The sequence below is a fragment of the Rhodnius prolixus genome, unplaced genomic scaffold, assembly GCF_049639745.1.
Source record: "Rhodnius prolixus isolate KJV_2025 unplaced genomic scaffold, Rpr scaffold_1, whole genome shotgun sequence".
Lineage (NCBI taxonomy): Eukaryota > Metazoa > Arthropoda > Insecta > Hemiptera > Reduviidae > Rhodnius > Rhodnius prolixus.
This window is the reverse complement of record NW_027411581.1, coordinates 4,491,421-4,513,082: the sequence shown is the minus strand read 5'-3', so window position 1 is coordinate 4,513,082 and position 21,662 is coordinate 4,491,421. Positions and strand designations below refer to the sequence as shown.

At 34.5% G+C, this 21,662-nt stretch overlaps 1 protein-coding gene across 1 annotated transcript; it reads left to right on the top strand.

The window, feature by feature from the left end:
• The first annotated feature begins 14,462 nt into the window (after window positions 1-14,462).
• Window positions 14,463-20,696, top strand: LOC141452844 (uncharacterized). The gene is made up of 2 exons (XM_074125301.1): window positions 14,463-14,746; window positions 16,277-20,696. Exons 1-2 carry the CDS (start codon window positions 14,636-14,638, stop codon window positions 20,549-20,551), a joined length of 4,386 nt encoding a protein of 1,461 aa, XP_073981402.1. The 5' UTR covers window positions 14,463-14,635; the 3' UTR covers window positions 20,552-20,696.
• Window positions 20,697-21,662: the final 966 nt, after the last annotated feature.

The following is a 21,662-nucleotide window of genomic DNA, read 5'->3' as shown; positions in this document are numbered from 1 at the left end:
CCAGAATCCTCTATTTCGCAAAGTGTTGATTGAAGTGACATTTTATGTTAAACGTTTTGCTTCCAAAAATTGTAATTTTAATTATCTATTTACTTCCCGTTACTGGTGATAGGGATGTTCAATAAGCCATAGCGGCACATTAGAGGGAAGCCTGCCTCCACCATTTCCTGTAACTGCTCCTTCAAGAATGTTGCCTCGGTATCTCTTTCAATAAAGCTGAGACACCCTTAGTTGTATGCAATTAGTGGTGCTTAAGATTAGAGGAAAATGGTTAGTACCGTTTTCGAGAAAGATAAACTGGCATTTCCGGTTGGTTGATCTTTTTTTTTTCAAAGAACCTATTGTTGGTTCTGTAGAGGTGACTGAATTGGATTTTCTGTCTTCGGGATATCATAAAAACCCACTTGTTCTTTTTCAAGAGATTTCAAAACGAGTGCGAAATCTTTTTTTTATCAAAACTTGACTCTTCTTATCTTGAGAGTAAATCAAACAATAAAATAAAAAACAAGAGAAAGAGAGAGATAGAAAAAAAAATGAGAATGAAACAAATTGGGCAAATTAAACACAATGTGTAAGATGCAGATTCAGTTAGGGGAGGAACATTGTCAGCCAGTGTTTTGAATGTAGCCGTGTGGAAGTGGGCAAACTGGAGGCACTTATTAAATTTCCCTAGGGATGAGAGGGAGAGAGAGAGGGTGGCTAGCGGAGTGCGGGTGGAGTCAGCGGGGGAGTTGAACAGCGAATAAGGATTCACTTCCCCGCGCTAGCTGCTGGCCTCCTGCTTCTTGAACTCTCCTTAGTCTGGGAACAAGAAGAAGCCAGATAAGAGTCAGGGGAGAAGAAAGGAAGTCCTGAAAACCTCTTTCTTCCTCTCTCTCTCTCGCTTTCCCGCTCCTCCTTCTCTGATTAAAGAGAGTACGAACCCAGTAACAGCCATCTAGTGAAGAATTGCAATCCCCTATCTTGAAGAAGGTATAAGAAGATTTGACACACAAGACTGTCTTGACTTGGCTCATCATTGTTCTCTTGGATATCAAGGACTCGGGGGATAAGGAGAAGCCCCAATCCAAAAAAGTGAGGCTTAACCCAAGAGATCCAGATCACTTAAGAGAGAACTGGAAAACTTCTGGAAGCTTGTCCGTATTATTTATACTCCATTAGAAGCAATTATTCATTTTGCAGAATAGTACATCCCCACCCACTAATCTTGAAGTGTTCACGAACTTTACCCTTCACTCAACCTAATGCAGACTGTAACCTCTTATTAACCTTCTTTAATTTCCCTTTTTTTTTATCCTCACTTTAAAAAAAAAATACATGCACCCAACTTTATATTACTCAAATTTTCTAGATAGATCTCAAAAGAGTCAAACGCATTCTGTTCAAAAAAAAAATTGTGGAATACAAAATTCAAAGAGTTTAGCTCAATTACTTTTCGAGAAAATCCCTCCAGAAAATGCTCACTTTCATTTCTCCAAAGGGGAATCCCCCCATGCTAAGACTGAAAAGACAAGAATCAAGAAAACAGACCATATAAACTTCTCTTAAGACTACTTCCTGGAAGGGCGATCCAAACTGTCAATACCTAACAAATACATAACAAAATGCTGACCGTAATACGCCCTTTCAGCTGTAGGGATCAACTAAAATTATCCAGTCCTAAGTTCTCCAAAATCGTCCTTAGAAAGACGTTGTTCTTTTACGGTACAAAAATTTCAGCAAATCACCATCACTCCACACATTTTTAACGTAGAGCTCAAATCCCATCATATTCCAAGGAGATCCTGGATGTGGCGCAAGTGACCTCGAGATCTCCTCAAATTGACAGTTGTCAAATTATACGGGAGTTTCAGTATTGGAAGAGGTTTAAAAAAAAAAAAAAATCTAAATGCATGTAACAAGTAGCTGTAAATTTAAAAATATTGTGAAAGAAAAGCAAAAATCGGACTCAGGTGACGTCAAAACCACGTATTTCCGGTGAAATTCAGAATACTTCCGCTCACTAGGCTTCAGTAAAAAATGTTGAACGACTAACAATTATTTTACATTTTCTTTTACACATACACATAAACAAGAGCCTAGAGGGACGAATGAGGCATATACAGGAAATGAAGAAGATGGAATAGACTGTGTAAGAGGAGGGGAGCCCGTCAGTGAAAGCCGGAAATAAAACTACCTGGAGTGTTTGGTGTTGCATATTGAACAGGCAGATAAATGGTGGGGGGGACACTGTCACACCCAGAGGGGGGTTCGTCCAGGTGCCTTCGACCTCTGACCCTTACACACGACTCGCCCAGGTGAGTAGGGTTCAAAAACTTCCACAAGCACAAGCCCTACATATAAATCATGCCGGAAGTAAGATCTGCATACTGTCATTTTGTTTGGCCCTATTTACTATCCATGTATGCCCATAATGGTCGCTGATATAATAAATCTTCTTAAGTGTTTCTATCGTCAAGATTGCTGGCCAAAAAAGTACTAAATTCAGCTGTTTTTACTAAGAGATATTTGGATTAGAGTAAAGTAAAGTAATGCCTATTTTTTCAGTCAGGCTTTACGTCCAACTACCAAATTAGGTGTCGTGGACGGAGGCGACTAGCAAATATACTTTACTATAAATTTCTCATATAAACCATTAAAGGTATAGACCGGGGAATATAGCCTAGTACCGCAATACATCTTAGCTTTGCGGGTCTAGCATCTAACCGCTCGGCTACGTGGCGCCTATTGAAATATTAAAAATACCTGTAAGGTTACTGTTTAGTATAATGTACGGTTTTTTTCAAATGTTAGTATGAATTAAGCCAAGGTTTAAGATTTTGGAGAAAATTAGTGGATTAGAACCTTAAGGATAGAGGCAATAGAACTTAATGCAAGGATTTAAACCAGATTTTAGTTTGGACGTAAATGCGCCTGCCTTTCCATCACAGTATGCAGCTACGCACAGTATTGGTGCATTCCATTTGCGTTGGCGTGCAGTCCTCAACGCCGTTCTCTTGCAAAGTATTGAATAAATCAGCTAATTTTTCTATTCATTGGTTGATTTTGATCAATTTTGTTTATTTATTCAGTTCTAGTTCGTATTCTTTGTCTTCTGTATACGTAATAATACATAATATATTGAACATTTGTAAATATTACAAATACACAAATACAATGAGTCCAAAAGAAATGCTTACGGCTAGTTCGGTCATATCCCCGGTGGACACCCATAGATTATACATATGTAGCAAATGACGTTGCCAGCGTGTCTACGTTTATCTATAACGCTACGGAAAAATTGGTAAGTTTCTGTACTCATAATCCCTACCCACATATAAAGAGTATTGTAGATTATAACTTCGTTATAAAAAATACTAGCACAAAAGGCTAAAGCATATCTTGCTTTAATTAACTTTGTAGTTTAGGTTTTTTATGTTTTTTTGCCTTAGTATGTAAGTTTGGACAGATTTACCAATGTAAATACTCGTATTAAGGTTGTGGAGAGTATTGTATAGGCACTGCAGCCTGAAACCTCCTTTGTATAATTCAAATTAAAATATTTATGATACAACTGCCAGGATAGGGTTTATTGAGTAAATTGATTACATTCATGGATTGCTTCCTAATAATGTTCGGTTAAGTATGGATAACCTAGATGCTTGTCATCCTATGATTTAGTCAAAATTGCCTTTCGTGACAAATGCCTTATGCAGATGCCCAAAACTCTTTCTTCTCTTTACTTCGTAGTGTGAGAATAAAAGTGGAAAGGAGACGTGAAAATCAAATGGAGTTATAAAAGAATTAAACAAAGTAAGTAAAGTAAAGTAATCGCCTATTTTTGCAGGCGGGGCTTTACATCCAACTACCAATTAAGTGTCGTGGACGGAGGCGACTAGCAAAAATTCTTTACTATAAATTTCTCATATTAACCATTAAAGGCATAAACTGGGAATATAGCCTAGTACCGCAATACATCTTAGCTATGCGGGTCTAGCCTATAACCGCTCGGCTACCGTGGCGACTAGCAAACATACTTTACTATAAATTTCTTTTACTAACCATTAAAGGTATAGACTGGGAATATAGCCTAGTACCGCAATACATCTTAGCTTTGCGGGTCTAGCCTCTAACCTCTCGGCTATCGTGGCGCCTAGCAAACATACTTTACTATAAATTTCTTTTACTAACCATTAAAGGTATAGACTGGGAATATAGCCTAGTACCGCAATACATCTTAGCTTTGCGGGTTTAGCCTCTAACCACTCGGCTATCGTGGCGCCTAGCAAACATACTTTACTATAAATTTCTTTTACTAACCATTAAAGGTATAGACTGGGAATATAGCCTAGTACCGCAATACATCTTAGCTTTGCGGGTCTAGCCTCTAACCACTCGGCTATCGTGGCGCCTAGCAAACATACTTTACTATAAATTTCTTTTACTAACCATTAAAGGTATAGACTGGGAATATAGCCTAGTACCGCAATACATCTTAGCTTTGCGGGTCTAGCCTCTAACCTCTCGGCTATCGTAGCGCCTAGCAAACATACTTTACTATAAATTTCTTTTACTAACCATTAAAGGTATAGACTGGGAATATAGCCTAGTACCGCAATACATCTTAGCTTTGCGGGTCTAGCCTCTAACCACTCGGCTATCGTGGCGCCTATATATAAAAGAATTATAATTTGTTCAATGATCGTTTCAAAAATGTTGATTTTTAAAAATAAAACTTCTGCCATCTGTTTAAATGTTGATTATTTCTCTTATCCATTCAATAAAATAAATAATAGATAATTTATCATTTTATTATTTGTCTATTACAATTTAAGTTAAATATGTTAGATAATTTATTCTACCAATATGTACTTCATTTAGCATAATCGATAGAAAAAAAGTATATTGTTATTAAAGGTAACGGGTTTTGATATTATTCAACAGTATATAGATTAGAATATAGAATAAAATAAAATAAGAAATTAATGCAAATCCCTTTGGCCCTAAATGAAGGGAAAGGGAACCGAATACAGAATGAAAGAAAAAAGGTAACATTACAAATAACACATGTGCAGTTCAGAATATGGTACGTAGAGAATAATATTAAATACCTGAGAGAACGTCAGCTGCAAACATATTGCACTGCTGCAGTTCATAGATAAGGCGCATCTTCATCTGCATAAACTTTTTATATATGCATTTAGAAAAAAAGAAACAGAAAAAAAAATGACATCTGCTGCAAAGAGCGACAGACAAATCCAAATCACTAACTTTTTTCAAAGGTTTATTTCTACTGCAGCTTGTTAAATAAAATTAGGAACAGACATTACTACGAGTAAAGAGTGTAATATTACAGTACAGAATTTATAACACTCCATGCTCGCGCATATACGAGTTGAAAAGATCAAAGAATAGGAATGTAATTTTGTTCTGTGAAAAGATTTATTATTCTGTTTATACAGAGTGAGTGTGTGTAAAGTGGAATATTATTTCCTTTTTGTAACATAACCTGGCCATCATTTCCCTACTTTTTTAGTACATCCATATTTAAGTGTACCATTACTTCCTGTTAGAAAAAAGTAAGGAAAAGTATTGCGCTCATTGGGGTCAGATTTGTAAATTTTTCGGTTTTCACCAAAAATATTCATTCAGAGATCGTTTCCTGAAGCTGGAAAACCTGAATGAAAGGGATTTGTAGAGAGAGAGAGAGAGAGAGAGTGAGGGATAGGTTTGTGGTTGTCATGGGAACTGGAAGAGAATTTCCCCCAAAATTTTTTAGTGCTGCACAAAGTCTCGCCTCGGTCTCGTATGACAAGTGTCTTGTCTCGATCTCGGTCTCGGTTTCATTCGCTCAAATCTCGTCTCGGTACGGAGACCGAGATTTGTCTCGATTCTCGTGCAGGATTAAAATATTTGAGGAAAATAGGAACTATGCTAAGGGACGGCATTATAAAAAGGGGATTTTAGAGAAAACAGTGGCCCTTAGATGACAGCTTTTAAGAAGAAAATCCACCACAGGCTACAACAACAACAACAATATAAACAGTTATATTTGCTTCCGCAGTAAATAAAACCGGAAGTGTGAATAGGTGAGAGTTAATAGTTTGTGTAAGCGTGTATTAAGAGGTAATAAATCTTCTAGGAGATGTCAACATAAATGTGCGGTCAGCATCGGTCAGGGGGACCGGTCCAGAGCCGACAAAACAAGTTTTTTTTTGTTTTTTTTTAAATCAGTTAGCAAAATATTTAAATAAAAAGTAGCAGCAGCACGCACCAGAATTGTTCCACACCTGACCATCGGTCAGACGACACGCCCCTAGCCACGCCTCTTTCCACTAACTTCCTCTTCCGGTTTTTACTCTTTACAAAATAAAAACTCCCTACCTTTCATTTTATTTTTTTTTTATTTAAATCTGATGTAAGGGGTAGCCTCCACCTTTTGAACTATGTTTTCATTGAGATATGATTAACCACACCAATGGACGAACTAGAGTTATTTTTATTTTGCTTTTGGAAGGGTAGAGAGAGGGTTGGCCAACCTGGGGCTTAGTGGCCGAGAGCCAGCTGGACTTCAGAGTGTATGTCACAGTGTACCTTCAACTCCATTTTATTGTAACGATGTATTCACAACTGACCCTCCAGTTTAGGCCCTTCTCCAGAAGGGTACTCCTCTATCAATTGAATATAAACGACAGCTTTTAATCTACACAATAGAAAATAGTTCTGCCCTACTTTTCGGACATTTAATTTTTTTTAAAAAAAAAAGATTTTTTTTTCTAGCCCAAAAGGGTTTGTATGAAACAGTTTTTTTTTTAAGTTTTCTTTTAAAAGGGTTAAAAAGAAAATACAACTGTATCAAGAGAGGGGGAGGCAGCTGTTAAGGTTGGGTTCACCAGTAAAAATATTCATTCCAGATCCCTTATCTAGAGCTGGCAGGGCAACAAGAAAAAGTCGTTTAAGAGGAAGTACAAATTTAATGGACGTATTTTAGACGCCACGATAGCCGAGCGGTTATAGGCTAGACCCGCAGAGCTAAGATGTATTGCGTTACTAGGCTATATTCCCAGTCTATACCTTTAATGGTTAATATGAGAACTTTATAGTAAAGTATGTTTGCTAGTCGCCACGGATAGCCGAGCGGTTAGAGGCTAGACCCGCAGAGCTAAGATGTATTGCGTTACTAGGCTATATTCCCAGTCTATACCTTTAATGGTTAATATGAGAACTTTATAGTAAAGTATGTTTGCTAGTCGCCACGGTAGCTGAGCGGTTAGAGGCTAGACCCGCAACGCTACGATGTATTGCGGTACTAGGCTATACTCCCAGTCTATACCTTTAATGGTTAATATGAGAACTTTGTAGTAAAGTATGTTGTCCTTGAGTTGAACTTTGTGTACTGAAGAAAATATTTTCACGGTGACTAGTTTGAAGACAAGATTATTTGGAAATTTGCTGGTCTTGTTTTGGGCCGGTGATTCGAAGGAGTGAAAAATATAATTCTGTAATTCTGACGTAAATTATGAGGGTACATTACACTTACATGAGCTTTGGAGGAAAGCTCAACCCCCTACAACTATTGAGGTAACATCATTACAAAATTCTGCAATGTTACAACTAACAGGTTGGTAGATAGAATTGCTTCATCATGAGAGCAAAACAGTTTTGAATAGAATCATAAATGTCATCCATCTATCTCAGGAACAAAAAAAGTAAAGTAATGCCAATTTTGTTCAGTCAGGCTTTACGTCCAACAACCAAATTAGGTGCAGCGTCGACTAGCAAACATATCGTACTTTACTGCAAATTTTCTCATATTAACCATTAAAGGTATAGACTGGGAATATAGCCTAGTACCGCAATACATCTTAGCTGTGCGAGTGTAGTCTCTAACCGCTCGGCTGTCGTGGCGCCACCAACTATCTATGGACCACACAAATATTTTCTGCTTTACAAAAGAAAATCTAAAAACATTTAAACACCAGAAAGGTAAAGTTAACTAAGTGAAAAGAGAAATGAAGGGTGAATATAGAAGAAGAATGGAGGGTGAAGTGAACGCGGAAGCAATTGGAACATCAACCCTTCTCTGGCCAGTGGTCACTCCGAGGTCACTAGCTCACGTGTACAAGCACGTGTATAAATATTGAGACGTCTCTCACACATACGCGCGTACACACTTTACTCAAACATGCTGACACTTCAAAAAAAATGCAGCTGGTCGTTTGCAGCATGTTCCTATTCAAGTAGATTTATGGTAATTTATGAATTTAAAAAAAAAATAGATTTGTTGCTACCATGACAGTTGACTGATATGTCGAATTTAAACCAGAACTGTAGAACCAAGAATGCCATACCACTTTTAGGTGCAAGACCCCTAAACCTTCTGGCATGCAATGTATCGAAACTTCCTGGAAAATCTTATCCTTTAAATTTTAGGGCATAAATAGAAATCCGCAGGATGTGAAGCGGGATTATCACCCTGAATAATCCGCTCTCCTATTGATTAGGTTAGTATTTGATTCCTGTTGCAAGTCTGTACAACTTCATGGAAAAATAAATAAAAGAAACCTCCAAAATGGCAAGATAAAGCACCAACTTTGCTTTGTTAAGTCAAAAACATCATTTTGCAGAGAGAAATCGTAAAAAAAAAAATATACGCAAAATATTAATGCGTTTGCATCCTTAAAATTAAACAAATCTGCAGCAGGGATCACTCACACGACTTCCTCTAATAATTTGCAAATTACCCTAAAAGAAGATTAATGTCCAATTTCTAAGAACTAAAATAAAGGTGGGAAAAGTGTGAAAATACCATTGATTAAAGTTACAAACGCTTTTCTGGCCTTAGTTCGTTTATTTTCCGTGAAGACTAGAATCTCTAAAACAGAACATGATCCAAATCTCTAATAAATAGCAATAAGAAGTGGAAGATACTCAGGATTTTTACTTTAAAAAAAGTGTATAATCCTTAAGTATAAAAGTTTGTCCATCTCTGCTATCTAGCGTGCAACTTCGAAACTAATACTTCAAGTTCAGTCCATTCTGTTCAAATTGCAAATAAAATTCTCTTTTACTAATTGTTACTAAATTTTACTAAAAACTAATTGTTCTTTATTTATTTTTGGTAAGAAATGAAAATAATTTCAGACTTATTTTTAAAATTTTACATAAATTTGTTAAATAATTAGTTTATTTCTTACTGTTATTCTCAAAATGAATCAATAAGTCTACAATCTTGTATTTTATCTTATAAATAAAAGTGATTATAGTTCACCATGTTTTATTACTTATTTATTTATTACCTGTTGAAATTTAATAATTGTTCAGTTTGCAATAAAATCTGTTCAACTTTCATAATTGCCAAAAAAAAATTGAATCATTTTACAAACTTCCATTAACATATTCATATTTTAACAATTGACTTTAACAGAAATTCTGTACATTTACTGGTAAGATTAGAAGTAAAAGTTGCAAAAAAAAAAATCCAGTCATAAAAGAGGATTTGCCCGAAAATTTAAAGAAAATTTTGGAATTTTATCTTTTATAGAAAAAGAGCAAAAAATTGTCAAAGTTGGGTGTTTTTGAATGTTACGCTTTTTCGTGCAGTTTTTGACGAACAACCCTTGTACAACTGTCCTACCGGACAGTTTTAATATAATTTTTTTCTAAACTACATTATATCGTTAATTTATAGTCTAAACTATACATTTATTTGAAAATGTGGTTAGATAAGTAGTTGTGGCCAATATCGTTAGCGCCCATGTATGATTGTATCCTTCCCCTGTTTCGGATTTTCATCCGGTATCAGAGATAGATTAACCAGTTTAGTGTAGGGAATCCGACTTCACTTCTGTTTCTGTTGCACTGCTCAAGGAACAACTTTAAGACCCCTGAATGACTTTTTAGATGTATACTAGAATGGATAGAGTAATGGTGAGTTTTACAGACTGGCAGGTAAGTAAGATCAGAGCATTAATGAGTTCCAAGACAAAGTTTGCTGACGTTAATAACTAATGCATTGCTGCCTTGGAGCTTCTTCTATATCTGTCACAAGAACTCGAAGAAATGGTTGGTCTAGATCTCAGGTCTGAGTTTCACCGTTAGCTATTGTTCACTACGTGTTAACATTTTACCAAAAATTCTTACCAGTCCTCTGGAATTGTCGAAATCACAAGCGAGCTAGGAGGGTTAAAAGAAAAATCTACGGAAATCGAAAACAGTAGGGTACCATGATAGTTTTAGAACTTGAAAAAGAGACTGAGAGATCAGAAAATGATTAGAAAATGGAAGAGGAGTTGGCTAGTTGCCGCTCTAAAAGTGATAGGGAAAGACACAGATCGATGAGTGTAAGCTGAATGAAAAGTGTTTACTGCAGCCAAGTAACGAAGACGAAGAAGCAGAAGAGTGGGAGAGATAAGAACGCTTAGCGGGGGTGGAGAGAGTAAGTAGATGAAGGTGAAGTAGTTGGTCTTCCTGAGTATGTATTTTGGCTGAAAGGATAGTACCAAAAAAAAAAGAAAAGAAAAGAAATACCCTTAGAAGGGACAGAAGAGAAAGGAGATCTACGGCAATGGCGTAGCTGGAGGCGGCAAGCGGGGGTGTGGGTAGTTTGATAACCGACATCAAGACCGACGGCTGTGTACTGGTGGAGGCCGTGCGATAGGCGAGAGAGAGATTGATGCCCGCCTTCAACGGAGGGTTATCTCTTGGACTGCCAGCCACTTATCTTTCTGCGTTGCACAATCCTCGGCAACCATCATTCAACCTTTACAAAGGCAGCGCAACTTCCTTTCCTTTAAAACCTGGGTTATCCATTTTGCAACATAATATAACCAACCAGCAAGCTAGCAGTCTAAAGTCAGAACACCAAATAAATAGAATGTTACGCAAACTGCGTTGTGAGATTGGCCCTTGGAAATGAGCATGCTTAATAACTTCAAACGGTTGCATTAGTGGTCATTTTTGTGTAAAGCTCTCGAAGCTGTTTTTAAATTAAGGGACAATACTGAAATTTAGCTGCTTGTCCTTTGGATCAATTTGCAGACCTTGGAAAGAAGGTATCTTCTTGCTTGTAATTAAAACTGTCCGGTAGGACAATTGTATAAGGGTTGATTATTTCAAAAATAATTCATTTATAAATCTCCTATAAGTATTGCACTTGAGACAAAGTTCTCAGAAAGCTCGGTGTACCACATCAAGAGTGAACATTAACAATTCTAATCCTAAGACCTAAATTAATTTTTGGAATTAGTTTGTGTGGAGATTTTCTTTGTCACCAGTTTTTGAAGTCTGAAATCCGACATATTGGACACTACTAATAAATATCGTAATGAATTGTAAGTGTGTGAGCCTTTTTGCCACGTGTCATTTGCTTTTTGTCATTTGTAAAATAGCATTCGCTTTTTGTCATTTGTCAATTGACATTTTCTATTTTCCATATAACAATTGATATTTCATATTTGTTACATAAATTTTTCTTTTTCCCAAATGAACTTAACTATTTGTTAAATTTCATTTTTTATTATATAAAATTATATATGAATTATTTGGCAAACAGTCATTATATGGTGGTATTTATTTTTTAAATGGTATAGCAAATATCATATGGCAAAATGAAATTCTGACTTACAAATGGCGATTAGTAAACATCATGTGGCACAGAGGGCGGGCCTCTCTAGCAATACTAAATTTGTACAAATGAAGGGGAATTCTTTTTCATTCTTAGATGTTATCCTGTAATTTTGCAATCGTTATCTTTTAAATGGAATTCAAACTTTTTTTTTTTTGCTTTTTTTTGGCATTGGCTTTCGCCATACAGCCAGCATCGTCTAGGTGCTTATCACTAGAATATCACTCACTCTCCATTCTTACTTATAGATACATTCGCTTCACACATTCATCCCTCTACTATATACAACTATTTACATAAACCTTACAACTAATGGACACTCTATATTCCTGCCATCCTTATAGCTTAACCTAAATTAAAATCACGTAATCCTTCTCTAATCATTTTCTTGCATTCATTCTGCAACTTTTAAATACATTCATATTTCATTGCTAGCTCTGTAACAGACTTAAGCACGTATATGTTGGTGGAGAATATAATGTCTTCGTAGCGAAATGGTGCATCTAAATACCTGTATATATCGTCAAACATTCGTTTCCTTTCTACCACATAACGTGGACATATCATTATTACATGTTTGAAATCCTCCTCCTCATTGCAATCTACGCAAAGAGAAGTGAGGACCTTTTGTTGATTCTGTGTAGATACGATCCGCACACCGCATGGTTCGCTCTCAGCCTGCTTATTATCGTAACAACCCATTTATTAGTGACAGTTCCCTTAAACCATGGTTGTCTAGGTAACTGATCTGCCATAGTTTTGTAGAATCTCCCTTTATTACCATTACTGTAATCTGTCTGGCCATTTTTGTAGTGCTGCTTTTGCAATTATACACTTGATATCGGTGTGTGGTAATTTATAATTAGCCATTTCCCCACTAATGATGGCTTCCTTTGCAAGTTTATCCACAATTTCCATTTTCTTTTATACCACAATGACCCCTTACCCACAAAAAATTAAAGCAGACTCCCTTCTCTTTAAAAATGGCAATAATTTCTACAATCTCTGCGATAAACGTTTCAATTCAAACGTTTCAATAACATTTAATTCCTTTATAAACAGAAAATGAACTCTTAAATGAATGAGCATTTTTTTTTTACAAATATTTTCTATGCGTTTGCGTTATGCACAACATAGATGTTTAAAGTGTTTTTAGGTTAAAAAATAATAATATCCTAAACAAGGTTTATAAAAGTTTAGTGTCAATATGCTAATAAGTGAAAGAGTTTATTTCAGTATTTTACTTTTTTTTTTGTTGTTCCTTGCATAGAAAAGCTGGAAAAAAGAAAATCATCTTTTTGAGACTTTCAAGGCAGGATATGAACAGAAACGGGTATAAAAAAGGAAGTGTGAAAGAGTAAATGAAGATAGGGCACGCGCGTTGGTCCCACACCCTGCTTAACTTTGGCCTCGATTGGCTCTTATGTTACCATAATAGAAACCCAACTTCAACAAACTATTACCGGCCAGAACAACGGGCGAAGGGTTAGCTTGAACCCATCTACTAACCAGGGTTTTGTGGTCCTAACTTTCACCAGTAAAATCTACCGTGCGATCAGCAACCATACTAAACATCTTGACTTGATGTTCTATATGGTACACCATTACACTGGCTTTATCATTTTCCATTTTCTTAACTCGTATTTTTTGAGGAAACAAGTTTTTCTTCTTTTTTTTTATTGAACTTTTATTTTTCCGGCTGAAAGAAAATTATAAATAATGGAGCCTAGAGATAAATCTGGAGACGACACTTAGGTTAGTGTATGTGCAGAAATAGGAACATCGTCTGTTAATATAATAAAGACTTATTCAACAAATTTAATGACATCAACTCTATACTTTTACCTAGTCAGATTTTCGTAAAAAGAAAATCCGCAACAATGTAATGGGAGTCAGACAAAAAAAGTAAAGTAATGGTTATTTTTTCAGGCGAACTTTACGTCCAACTACAAATTAGGTCTCGTGGACGGAGGCGACTAGCAAACATATTTTACTATAAATTTCTCAGATTAACCATTAAAGGTATAGACTGGGAATATAGCCTAGTACCGCAATACATCTTAGCATTGCGGGTCTAGCCTCTAACCGCTCGACTGCCGTGGCGACTATCAAACATACTTTACTGCAAAATTTCTCGTATAGACTGGGAATATAGCCTAGTACCGCAATACATCTTAGCTTTGTAGGTCTAGCCTCTAACCGCTCGGCTATCGTTATGCTTTCATTTCAGTCCTCTGAAATCGTAACATCCTTACTATCAACGAAAAAACCTGTGAGATACTCCCATGACTTCCTTTAAAATCAGGACAGTCTCAAGCGGCCTGTTTTTTTTTTTTTTTTTTTTTTTTTTTTCTCATCTGAACACTCTCTTAATTACACTTAGAATGTCTTCTAAAATTCCACAATCACTTAAGGATTTTTTCATTCCCTTTGAAAACCTCTTTTTCGGATAGCAGAATTTCAACTTTAAATAGTTCACTGCATCAGAGATCATTGAACACAATTTTTAGCTATTATATCCAGCACATCTTTAGAATGGCTTTTTGTATTGATTTAAGAAGCATCAACTTCAGAGGTCATTGGAGCTCGGAGCTGTTTTCAGCGCCTCTGAACAGTATTCTCTTATTAAAAGCATCTCTTCCATCAACGGACAGTGAGCAGTAAGAAGCTCCTTGGAAGAGAAAATCCAAGGGCAAGAAGCAACTAGATTTAAAGCCTAAATCCTCTAAAAATCATTGAACTCAGAAAAACGAACAGCATGAGTTTTTTTTTGTCGTTAAATCCATTATAAGATTGTAGAAAATATCATCACCAACATGAAAATTGTTCTAACTAATTACCATATGTTCCCAAATTTGAAAATAGTACATGTGATAACGAAAATGGGCCGAAAAATAAATTTATTTAAATTTTTTTTTTAACAATGATATCGATTTTTTTTAAAAATTCTCACACTGATTGGAAACACAAATTTTTGTCAACTGTTAGATCCATTTTAAAGACTTACATGAAATTCCACATTATCCAAAAATGTCGTTAAAGAAGGTTGTGGTGGACAAACTGAAAGTTATAGGCCATTTTAGAAATGGAAGCTATTTTTACAGCAGTTTTTCAAGACCTTCTTCAATTGATAAATATCTTGTACGTTTCACCACAAGTAATTATTATAGATTTATATCGTTTGTTTGTTTTTTACTCTCTTACTATCGTTAGTGGAAGCATTACGATGGAGTCTAATTTTCTATATCGATTTCATATCGGAAAATATTTGTTTTTAAGGTCCCCTGGTATAAAAAAAAAAACCATATTACATTTACTCATTAGTTTTGAACATAAAAAACGAAAACTCGCGCTAAGCTGAGATTTTACGTTTCATATCCCTAAGAAACCGGGAAGTAACTAGACGAAAAGAAAAACCTTTAATCGAATGTGTATCACATTACAGAATGATAGTTCTGTTGTCGATCCCCAAAAAAGAAAATCGATATTTTAGAATAATGAGCGTTCATAAATTTCAACAATGTTTTGGTAAATTTATTACCTTTTTCAGAGGTCTGTACAAAAGAGAAGACTTTATAATTTAAATTTCTATGAATAAAATAGATTTCTTCAAATTTATTTACATATTGTACGTTGTAAATTTAAATTGTATTTCATTTTTATAATTTCTTTTGACTAACCCTGAAAAAGGCAATATATTTTACAAAAGTGGGTAATTTTCATTTTTTGAAATTTATGGCTGCTCTTCAATATTTAAACAAATAATACCAAACAGAATATTAGGAGGGGATTAGCTAAGTGCAGGATTATGAATGTGCGGAATTCCCAGGCGGAGATCCTCAGGTTCGAGTCCAGGTACTGTCGCCTTAGATTTTCGCTCCCCAGGAGCTTCTTGTAGCTAGCTAAATGTCCGAAAAGTTTCGTGGAAAGTGATTAAAGAAAAAACATGCCCATTTTTCTCTTGACAATAGTTTTTCACTTCAAAAAAATTCAGCCGAACACCATCTAACACAAGTCAAAGCAAAAAAAGTTTTCTTCAGTTTTGGTCAACTTCAAAAACTACATGAAGTTGATGATCACTTGAAGGCCCACATTTCCAGAATTGGAATAGCTGGGTTCCCCCTGGTTGTGTGTGATCTGCAGTGTATATAACCCAGACAGGTGTAAATCTTGAGGTGTGTCCAGAACACAGCCGCTAGAAATGTGTCGACAAGGCACACTGACAATTTTAGTACTGCTCTACATAGTAGTAAAATGGTTATCCTCCAATAAACACTAGGAGTTGTATATAAATAAATGTAAAAGTACAAACATTTATTTTCACCCTTTTGAAGTTATCTTAAAAACAACTGAAAATAATTTGTATTTAAAATCATCCCACTCATTGCCCATATTTGGTTGTATAACGTTCATCTAAAATATTTATTCAGTATCATTCAATGTTGAAAGTAATACAAATTAATAAACTTCTTTACTAAATTGTTGGTCAGGTTATAGCATTGAAATCATTCTCTGCTTAGTTGAAAAGTAAATAAAATATGATAGTTTTAAGCCTGTAACTTTACACACCTCCTTGGGGATGAAATTATGTTGTAAAGTAGTTTAATTTTTACCTTGTGCGTCCGTTTTATTAAAATCACAGTTTGATAATAAATTACTGATATTTTACAGAGAGTAACAAAGCCACCAACTTGCCGGCCGTCTGGGATACCAGCATTCAAAAATGAATGGGTAAATTATGTAATTAAAAAAGATGAAATAAAAAGGACCCAATCGTTCGGTATTAATTATGACTTTCAGACAAAGACACCAATAAATGTTACAAATAAAATTACCAAGATTAATAAATGGTTTTCAAATGATGGAAAATCAAATATATATAGCAATAAACAACATAAAGATGGAAGGATAAGAGGTCGTTTACAATCAAAGATTTCTAAGCCAAATGTTCGTCCTTCAAAATCTTCACACAATTTCCCTTTATACACCTGGAAGATAAATCCTTGGATTGGTAAAGCTGGGAAGAAAAGGGAAAACATGCCAGCTGTACGAGAAACATTTCATAAGCGTTCACTTTACGAAAAGATAATCAGACAATCTTTATTTAAAAAACCTTCAAAAAATAAAGTGAAATATTCACGAACAGAGAAAGAAGTATTATGGCCAACATTGTATCGTTATAAAGGTCCACAGATGGGCAAAAAAATTACCCAACCAGAATACAAAAATGTAGAGAAGCCAGTTTTGCGCTCAATGACATCACCAAATAAAACATATTTTAGTAAGATTTCAGCTAATTTAAATAAGGCAAATACCGAAGCAGAATTATCCTTCGAAAAAAATCAGACAAAAAATACTATGCCCAAGAAACATTTAGGTTATACACAAACAACCATTCAATGGCAAGTAGTTAAGAGTGAAAGTGTGTATCAACCTTTGTACCCTTATAAAGGTAATGTTGGACAAGTTTCACAAATTGAGAGAACATCAGAAGATGTGCAGATGAAGACAAAAATGGAAACAACTAAAGATGTTGCTAATACTAACATAAAAGAAGCTGCAATGACACCAACGGGTTATCCAAAGAATAACACTTTAAATGTTACTAAAACTTGTGAAGAACTCAAAAATTCATTGTCCTGTCAGAAAAATACGTCTGATTTAAATGAAACTACTAAAATTGGACAATTTCCAAGTATAATTGAACAAAACCAAAATCTAAGTAACATCAAAAACGACATGAAAATCACAAAATCAGATGAAGTGAAAAACAATATTATGGCTGATCAAAATTTCGCTAATAAAGTAATGTTTTCTTCAGAAATTTCCAAAAATTTAACAACAAATAATTATAAACAAAAAAATAGTGAATTGGCTGTACAAAATACAAATAGAACTAGAAATCAATTAATATCAACTAATACCATTGGAGCTGATGTCCAAAGGACAGGTACATCAAATCGGTCTAATATGAATAACTCTCGTCCACCATGCCACGTTCTAACCAGGATTTCTTGGTCTAAACGACAACAGCAACGACCGGTATTTACTTCAACAAAAGTTCATAATCGCATCCAAAGTAAACCATTAATCAATTATAATTCAGTAAATTATTACTCTACATTCATCAAGACTTCGCAAAAAGAATCAAAAGTTTTGAATTATTTATTAAAAATGATTAATATAAATGGTGAAACTAAACAAGCATATTTCCCATATTTTGGAAAGCTATACGCCAAGAATAGAGTGCTACCTCTAAGTCTGCACAAAGAAAAGAAAAACAAATGGCTATCCATTGAGGATATTGCTAAAATATATCCAATCAATGTTAAATCAAAATCCGTCTTAACTAAGGAAATTGAGGAAATAAAACCTGAACAACCGGTAACCAAGTTTTCTGAAAATACTTCAACCATCAATAAAGAATTAAAAACTGAAATCATCAATGAACAACCAAAAGGAAATCCTGTTAAAAGAAATAAGAAACCAGGAGAAATTAGATTAATCGTTGACGGGCCAGTCATTTGGCGTTGTGAAAAAGCATTATCAAAACGTCAACAACGAGTAAAGTCCAATTTTCAGCATAGAAAGGAAATCCTACGTTCAGGTCGTGGAACTAATAAAAAAAAACTGGGAAATCTTGTCTTTTCTAAGCATCCTACCAGCAGATATGAACCAATTTATTCTTGTAAGCATAAAGTGACCTTGGAAAAATTGAATGCAGATTATTTACAAAATAAAGCTAAAAGAATAACTAACAATGTACAAAGATCAAGATCTGATTACACTTTATGTAATAATATTCCGTATAATAAATTTGAAAATAGTAGTTCCACTAAATCTTTAAAGGATAGTCCAGTTTTGGTTCGTGTTAATTATATGAGTACATCGCAAAATAAACAATATTTTAACAGCTGTACCAATTGTGCAATAAATTTAGATTCTCATAATGAAGATAATGGGGAAGAAGAATTGCCACAAAGAATGAGGGAAAATCGTACTGGAAAATCAAGTACAGATCTCTGTAATAAGTCAAAAATTAACCGCACTAAACCAATGTATTCGGATTTGGTTTTAAGAAAAAATAAATCTGTAGATAATTACCCATATTTTTTCAACAAATCCACTCAAACAGCCAAGCCGAACTGTGATAATCTATTGGTTGAAAAAGCACCAAACGTTTTTCCAAAAAATGAAAATAATTTACTGAAATCTGTATTGGAAAATATTGTGACAAAGCAGAAAAACTATGGTCGCATGCTATGTCCAATGAAACCTCCTAGAATTTTCTATAAGAAACCATTAATGGAAATAATTCCAGTAACAACATCAGGGTTTTCACTTCCAGTAAATATAAATCTTAAACATGATCAAGTAATACGGAAATTTCCATCATTTGAAAAGAGCCAAAAGTTGAATGCCAATAATAGAGATAGCGCATTTGGTAATTCATGTAAAAAAGCTAAATCACCAGTTAAACAAGACAAAACATTTAAAAGTATCATCTCATTAGGAATAGGACATCCACAAAAAATAAAAATTCCTCTAAAACCAGTAGCAATTTCCTTGAAAACTTCAAAATCATCTTTGATGAGAAATCCAAATTCAAATAAAAAACTAGGATCTTTAATCAAGCGTAATCCATTTTTGATTGATGAGAATGATTCAGTTTGTGACAATACAAACAATCAAAGTTCAAGAAATGTTACAAAAGAAGCTGACTGTCTGGAAAGGGTAAATAATTTTGGAAACTTATTTTCAGAGAGTCAAAAGAAAAATAAAGCAATATTAAGTAAATCATTATTGAATCCAAATAATATGGATTACTCGACATCAATGACGTCAAAAGTAAAAACAGAAATGTTAGATGATAGCATAATAATTGAGGAAGAACTCAACCAGCCATCACAAGTAGACTTATTTAATCAATCAATGGTTTATATTGAGTCAAAGAGTTCTGAGCAACCAACTTCACTAAATAGTGATTTTAATGAGAAAAATTTAAATAAAAAACAATTTCCAGTTGGCACTTTAAATATATTTACAAAACCAGTGCCTGTTGTTGTAACAGACTGTGAAATCTCTGGTGAGTGTAGTAAAAATGATGCTGCTCAACGAATCGATATATTGGAAAAAACTATCCCACAAGATCAAATAGTAAACCCTACAAAAAATCTTTCTTTGGAAACGCAACTTTATGGAAAAGAAGATAGCACATTTTATATTGTGGACAATCAATCATCAAGTCATCAACATCAAAAACAGTACAAGCCAAAGAACAATTATATTCCTTTTACACCTATTGGTTTTATTAAGACTGATACAAGTAACAACAAAAATTGCGAGGAACCAAGTGATAAAAAATACATCATCTATCAAGATTTGAATCAACTAATTGAAGAAGAAAATAGAATTGAACTTTTGCCCTGTGAAAAGTCTTTAAAAGAAAATCATGAGAATCCAAGTGATTTGAAACATTTAGCCCAAGAATATTACATTAGTCAGAATAACCAAGAAAAATCACAATTTCTAAAAACAGAAATATGTAGTAATGAATCCAATTCTGTTGGCATCAATACAGATCCCATATTAGAGGAAGGATATAATCTTGATGAGCCACTAGAACGTGGAATAGACGAAAATATTAACAATAAACAATCTGTGAAAATGTTAAACAATATAACCTCTGCAGAGAATAATTTTCCACCAAATAATGATAATAATTGTGAGAAAATCTTACCATCAAAAAGATCAGATTCTGTCAAGAATGGACCAGTAAGCAAGGAGAGGTTTAGAGTAAATATTGGGACACAGACAATTAGTAAATTGTTGCCAGTCAATACTAACTTAAGACTACCAAAAATAACTTTGAATTGTGAAAAATCTTGGTATACTGAACATTTGTCTTCTGAAAAGAAATTATTATTTCTGCAAATTTTAAAATAAAAACCTATTGTACCTAGATGTCATACACAAAAAACATACATCTACCACGCTAGTCAAAATGTTGCACAAAAATCTTCTTTTTTTTTGTTTGTAAAGTCTGGATATAATAAATTGTTAAATTCAAAATTCATTTACAAAAACAAAATATCTGTTATCTTTTAAAAATTAATGATAAGAATAAGATTTAGATTAGTACAGGAGCGTTCGTATCCCCAAGACACCGCATCTAACGAACGATTAATCCTGTTTCTATGGCGGTTGGCTTGGCAAATCTTAAGTTGCCTCGATTTACCTACTATCGATGAGACCACTTCTTGATCATAGGTCATCAAACGTTCTTCAATTCTCCTTCAATTACTACTTGGTACCATTGAGGTTTGTGGACTTGATTGATGAGTTTTTGAAGATGAAGATGATGAAACTCAACAAACTTGAATGAATACTCAATTTTTTAACGTGCACACGCGTCGTGAATCTCGTTTCGTGTACTCAATTCACGTGTCATGAATTGCCTGTCTTTATGGTATTTTTCGGGGGGGGTTCCATACCACTGGTTCTCCCTTGAACTGATCTAATAATAAAAACTTCTTTATCCCATTCCAAAATCAAATTAATTACTTGTTGTAACAATGCATTGTGAAAACTGCTAGTTTTACAATCCAATCACTAGCCCTAATGAGGCTTGTCAACTTTTGATACATCATCTCGAATAATGAGACTCTATACGTTCCCACGGCGCAAGGTATGACCAACTTAAAATCAAGAACATCGTGAGAACAAGGCTTTATTGTGTCGAAACCTTGTAAAGTTAAACCGCTCTATGAAAGTACACAATCAGCATTAAATATTGCTGAGATCACTAAATTGTGACATTTCTTTTTACCTCTCTTAAATAGCTTATTTCATCTAATTTCTTCTCTGCTTATTCCGGTAAGGAAAAAATTAATAAAGATATTTAAATAAAAAAGAAATGATAGTGTTACATCCATATTTAAAAACCACGATTGTAGTATAAAACTTATTTCCACCAGGTGCCTCACCCGAAGTTAAAAAAGAGTACGACTAAAAACGATTTAAACATCGATGTTGAACAATCGATTCTTGTATTTCC

Excerpts from the sequence above, each read along its gene's own strand:
- LOC141452844 (XM_074125301.1), top strand. The coding sequence starts at position 14,636 with ATGTCGTTAAAGAAGGTTGTGGTGGACAAACTGAAAGTTATAGGCCAT. Across the intron at positions 14,747-16,276 it reads CTTCAATTGATAAATATCTT|AGAGTAACAAAGCCACCAAC; the intron begins GTACGTTTCACC and ends GATATTTTACAG.